At 52.1% G+C, this 5,641-nt stretch overlaps 1 protein-coding gene across 1 annotated transcript; it reads right to left on the bottom strand.

Moving 5' to 3' along the window:
* Positions 1-723: 723 nt before the first annotated feature.
* On the bottom strand, positions 724-2,300 carry RARRES2 (retinoic acid receptor responder 2). The gene is made up of 3 exons (XM_003792092.3): positions 2,187-2,300; positions 1,145-1,342; positions 724-947 (listed from the first exon to the last, which is right to left on the bottom strand). The coding sequence occupies exons 2-3, from the start codon at positions 1,316-1,318 to the stop codon at positions 756-758; spliced, it is 366 nt and encodes a 121-aa protein (XP_003792140.1). The 5' UTR covers positions 1,319-1,342; positions 2,187-2,300; the 3' UTR covers positions 724-755.
* Between the last annotated feature and the right edge of the window lie 3,341 nt (positions 2,301-5,641).

Here is a 5,641-nt window from a genome sequence, read left to right as displayed (position 1 = left end):
CATTGTTGTTTGGCGGGTCCGGGCTGGGGATTCGAACCGGCCACCTTAGGTGTACGTGGCTGGCGCCTTAGCCGGTTGAGCTATAGGCGCCGAGCCAGTCCTGCAGTTTTCAAACTGTGAAACTGTATGTAGGCAGCCATGCTTCCCAGATGGGGGTGTATGCAGCATGTATGTGAACAAGCATGTGTGTGATAATGTGTGAGGACCATACATGTGGGTATGTCCAGGGGTGTGCATGTTAGTGCTAGTGTGAAGGCAAGAATCCTCCCCAGATGGGTTCTTCCACCAGAACCACTCCACTGTCTTCTATTTATTTACATTTTTTCTAAGATTTGATTTAAATGAAAGTGTCCCAAAATAAGAGGTTTGGAAGTCACTGCAGTGTTTCAGGGCCCTCCCTAAAAAGACACAGGTAACCAGGACTTCACAGAACCTACAGAGCCCCTACTGGTACCCTGAGTGAGAACCAGAACTCAGATCACTGCATCCCCTCCCCAGACATCCCCCCATGGCAACAGTTTGCCCCCAAGGTGGCTGACAAGAGTGGAGCTCTGCTATGAATGAGCCCACCTGGGGACCCCACGCCAGACAAATCCTGCACCATGGGCTTCTTCCACCAAGACCTAAAGGCTGAGATGAACTTAGACGGAGGGGAGCCCTGTCCTGAAGAAAGTAAGTCCAGGGTAAACCAGTCCTCCCGCCCCTCTCTCTACTTACCAGGACCCCAGCCCACCACCCACCTCACAACTGTGGGCTCAGGCTGAGCCTTCAGCATCTGTGGAGCTCCTGGTAGTGGGATCTCCCAATTCTACGCACATACTCAGCAGGTGCCTCTCACTCACCCCGTTGGGCTTCACTTTGCACTCAGGATTCTTCCAGTCCTTCTTCTGGCAGCTTGTCTGCTGGAGCTTAAATTCCAGCCTCACAAATGTCCCAGCTGGGAAGGGCTGTGGACAGATAGTAACACAGGATGGCCAGCAGTCAACTAATGGAGAAAGCAATTCTTGGCTGTGACTCGCCAGGATTACATAGCACTTGAAGGAGATGGCTAGGTTGGGGCCTAAGCACTTCAAAAACTCTTCCTGGGAACGTGCTTGTCTCCAAGGGGCAGCCCTCCTCCCTCACATGGGGCCAAAGTGCTAACCATGTCCATGGCACTGTCCACTTGTGTCTCACGGAAGGCCCACTGCACAGGTGGGTGCTTGTGGAACTCCTCCAGGGCCACCTGCAGGCCCCGCCGTTGTGCCCGCGTGAGCTCAGCCATGCTAGGGCTCACGGCGCCCAGCCACAGGGCCAGCAAGATCAGCAGCAGCCGCATAGCTTCAGCTCTGCCACTCCAGCCCTGCAAAATGTGTGCGTGTGGGGCGTCTTCAACTCTCCATGCCAGCCTGGGGATACCTCCTCCCCTGCCCTATCCCTGTAGAACACTTGGCATGCCCGGCAGAATGCTGGGTAGACATTGAGGAGCAGGAAAATGGCCTTTTCTCTAGATAGCCCTGGTATCTCCATGGTCCGCACTGTTCCCTGCCAAGGCCCAAGGAAGCACGGTTGCCTACTCCCACTCTCAGCCTCTCTCTAGCCCATTCTCTCAGCAGGGTCTCCGAGGCCCCCTCTTCCCCATGCCGGACTCCCCCAGCTCCAGTCCATTGGCCCTGCCCCTAGCCCTGCCCAGGCCCATAGCGGGAGGAGCAGGCCTGGGGCGTGGAGAAAGGACCCACTGGAGGCTAAATATTTGGGGGCAGGATGTAAACACGCAGGACAGGCCCTACGCGGGTGGAAACTGCAGGACGCTCAACCCTCCCGGCACCAGCGCTGCCCACTGCCATCAGCCCTACTCCTATCCAGAAATGGGGGACTCGTCCCGGCCTGGCCCTAGGCTTGCCGGCTTCAGGCAAGATTCTCCCTCCTTGCCCTTTTCTGGAGCCTTCCCTACTACCATTCGTCCAGCCCTTCTGATCTGTCCCCTAATCCAAGATTGGGGTTGCCGGAGGGGGTGACTCTGCTGGAGAACCCTGTCTGTACTGGTGGTCTTGGGACCAAAAAGCCACAGATGTGGAAACTGAGGCCCCTCAGGGAGGAGATAACAGGGCAGTTGCCTTAAGGCCAAGGCTTTGCACACTCTGGCCCTGGAACTGCTCGCTCCACTCGCCCACTCTCCCCACCCCCCTGCCGCTCTCTCTCCTCACCTCTTTCCCTGCGCCTTGGGGTCGCGCCTAACGGTTCGCGGCTGAAATCCCAGCCTGAGCTGTCCGCCTCTTCCGGCTCTTCGCCCCCCTCGCCCTGCCGTGGGTGCCCCGCTTGCCCCCGCCCCCCACTCCGCCCCACCCCTGCAGCCACTCCGTTGCGCCCCACCGCGCTAGGACAAGCCTCTGGGGCGGGGTTCCCTCCCCGCGCCCTCCCACCCTGGCCCACCCACCAAGCTCCCCACCCCTTCCACCCGATGACCCTGACCCCACTGAGGGAAGGGCAGCTCGCCAGGCCACTCTGGGCCCCCAAGCTGGACTTGAGCCTGGGCCGCCCTCGGTCCCACCTCTCGCCGGCTGAGGATCCGAAGCTTTCCAGTCTCGGCTCCTTCTCCGCGGGATTTGGGACTGCTCTGCTCCCTGTTGGGCTTTCTGTGCCCCTCTCCTGCCCAGGTAGGGCTGCCCTTTCTTGGGTCCTTTCTCGCTGACCAGTCCCAGTGTCCCAGAGGCCCTCATTTCAGGAAATTCTCAAAAATATAGACACCCTCCAACAAAAAGAGACCTTGAAAGTCCTCTCCCTGCCTCCCACACCCTAAAGCCGCCCTGAGAAGGCAAGTTTCTCTGGGATGACTCTGGTGACGCCTTCATCACAAGCAGGGACCTGTGGTCTGGATCCTGTATGCCACTTTTCCTGACCTTTTCCTTATGTCCCATCCCTGGTGGTGACAGAGTCAGGGTCCCACATGGGGTGTTGGAAAGCCTTCGGGTGTGGCACAATGGCATGGTGGAAGTCACAAGGCTTGTGGAAAGCCGAGGAAACTAGACTCCAGTATCAGCTCAGCTCTTGGGTCTGAACAAGTTCTGGGGCAGTGCGTCAGTAACCACCAAGCTGTTGGTTTGGTTCTAACCCCCTGTGCTAATCATCTGAAATAGAGGACCTCATCTAACTTTCTCTTTCTGAACTTCAGTTCTTTGTAAAATCATAAATTCTATCCTAATGAGTTGTTTGGGGGGTTAGAGGAGGAAACATGAAAAGTGATTGTGTTAGGCTCAAGGTTCTTACTCTTCTCTCTGCCAGGATTTTCCCCATACAGAGCTGACAGCTTCCTGCAGAAAGACCCTACTCCTAGCTAGTTACTGGTGCCTGAAATCCCTCCTCTGGCATTTCCTCCCCCAGAGGTGAGTTACTCAATTGTTATGAAAGGAAGAAAGAGGGGATCTTTATTTTTCAAGAGCATTAGAGGGAGTTAGAGAGACAAGATGCACACACAGATGTTTTCCAGCATGAGGCCCTGCAGAAAACCAAACTATTTCACTCCAAAATACACTTCTTTGACACATTTCAGGCCTATTCATAAGGGCTGGAAATACTAGGAATGGCTACAAAGTTGTCTTTTGTGGAAGGAAATTTGCATCTGTAGAGGAAATCTGCATAGATGCAGCCTAGCTTTCACAGAGGTACCCTCTTTTCTGAAACTGGAAAATGATTAATTATAAATGAGAGTCTGAGGCCTTTAAAAGTCTGAAAGAAATTATTACCATCTATTCTCTCTGAGGGACGCTACCTGTGAGGTTCATCTACATAACAAGACCAGCTTGGCTGGCCAAACCTCTTGTCTTCCATAATCTGTTTTGCCACTTGCTAATCTCCCATTCTTTCTTTCTTTCTTTCTTCTAATTCTTCTTCTTCTTCTTCTTTTTTTTTTTTTTTTGTAGAGACAGAGTCCCACTTTATCACCCTGGGTAGAGTGCCCTGGAGTCACATAGCTCACGGCAACCTCCAACTCCTGGGCTTAGGCAATTCTCTTGCCTCAGCCTCCCGAGTAGCTGGGACTATAGGCACCCGCCACAACACCCGGCTATTTTTTTGTTTTTGCAGTATGGCTGGGACCAGGTTTGAACTCACCACCCTCAGTATATGGGGCTGGTGCCCTACCCACTGAGCCACAGGTGCCACCCCCACCCCATACTTTCTTTAACCTCAAAGTGGTCTACAGGTTGTGTATCCCATTGTGGGATTGGAATAATCACTCAGTGATACTCCCTTTACAGTATTGTAAAAGAAAATACAAATCTCAGGACCACTGCACCTAACTCCTTTTGCAAAGGGATGGGGGGAAGTAAAGGCCCTGGACATCTTGGACAAACTGGCCCCACAGATCATTCCTTAAGGAAATTTCTTGTCAGCCTCCCAGAAGCAAAGACATATAAATTGTAAACTTTAGGTCTGCAGGCTGGTCTAACTCCTAAAACTGAATTATGTTATTCCACTACTAATGAATTATATTGGGAGGCTGAGGCAGGAGACTCACTTGAGTCCAGGAGTTGGAGGTTGCTGTGAGCTTTGATGCCACGGCACTCTACCCAGGGGGACAGCTCCAGGCTCTGTCTCAAAAAAAAAAAAAAGACAGAATCAAACATTCTTCCACCTTCCCTATGTGAATTAAAATAAAATCTTAAGGCTCTCCCTAAGTGGTTGACTGACTGGATTCCCTCTTGGCCAAGATTCCTAAAACTGAGTTCCTAGCCATGAGAAAGATCAGATATGCCTCATCATGCCTCCAGCCCTTCTTAGAGATGTCCTTTGTGACTCATTACCAGGCCTAAGGCTATGCAAGACCTACCTGCAGGTCTTCAATATACATAACAAACCACTTGATTATGTCCCTCCTTTGTCTCTAATTAACTGACCCTTTATCTCTCTCTCTCTCTTTTTTTAATTGAGAAAGAGTCTCACTTTGTTACTCTCTATAGAGTGCTGTGGCATCATAGCTCACAGCAGCCTCAAACTGTTGGGCTCAAGTAATTCTCCTTCCTAAGGCTACCAAGTAGCAGTAGCTGGGACTATAGGTGCCCTCCACAATGTCTAGCTATTTGGGGGGCAGGGCCTGGATCTGGCTCAGGCTGGTCTGGCACTCCTGAGCTCAAGCAGTCCACCTGCCTTGGCCTCCCAAGTGCTAGGATTACAGGCAAGATCCTTTATCTTAAGCATATCTTTTCACTGACTCCTGGTCTTTTAGCAACACCTAACTCTTTTAGCCAATTGTCAGATAAAGAATCTTTAAACTGGGGCAGAGCAAGATGTTGGACCAGAAGGATCCTTGAGCTGAGCTCTCCTACAATGACCTGGGGAAAAGAAAACCCAGCTGTACCTGGCATGAGGACCTTAGCCGGAGTCATATCTCAGGGAGTACAGCAAGGAGGTGGTGAGCTGGATATAGCATATGATCCAGAAGGGGAGAAATCTGATGAATTCAAGGCAAGTGATTGCAACCACCTGGGATTAGCTGGCTCTCCACAGAGGTCTGCAAGAGGAGGAAGCCTTTCCAGAGTTTTCAGGTGTTGGGGGACACTGCACATTGAGGGGAAATCTCAGAAGAGTGGGCAGACTTGAACAGTATACAGAAACTGCATTTGAATGCCAGTTGGAGAGGATTTGCCATAGATTTAGTGGCTGG

The sequence above is a fragment of the Otolemur garnettii genome, unplaced genomic scaffold (genome assembly GCF_000181295.1).
Source record: "Otolemur garnettii isolate 467f Iridium unplaced genomic scaffold, OtoGar3 scaffold00053, whole genome shotgun sequence".
In the NCBI taxonomy this organism is placed as follows: domain Eukaryota; kingdom Metazoa; phylum Chordata; class Mammalia; order Primates; family Galagidae; genus Otolemur; species Otolemur garnettii.
The sequence above is the reverse complement of the archived record's forward strand: the minus strand, read 5'-3'. Positions and strand labels throughout refer to the sequence as shown.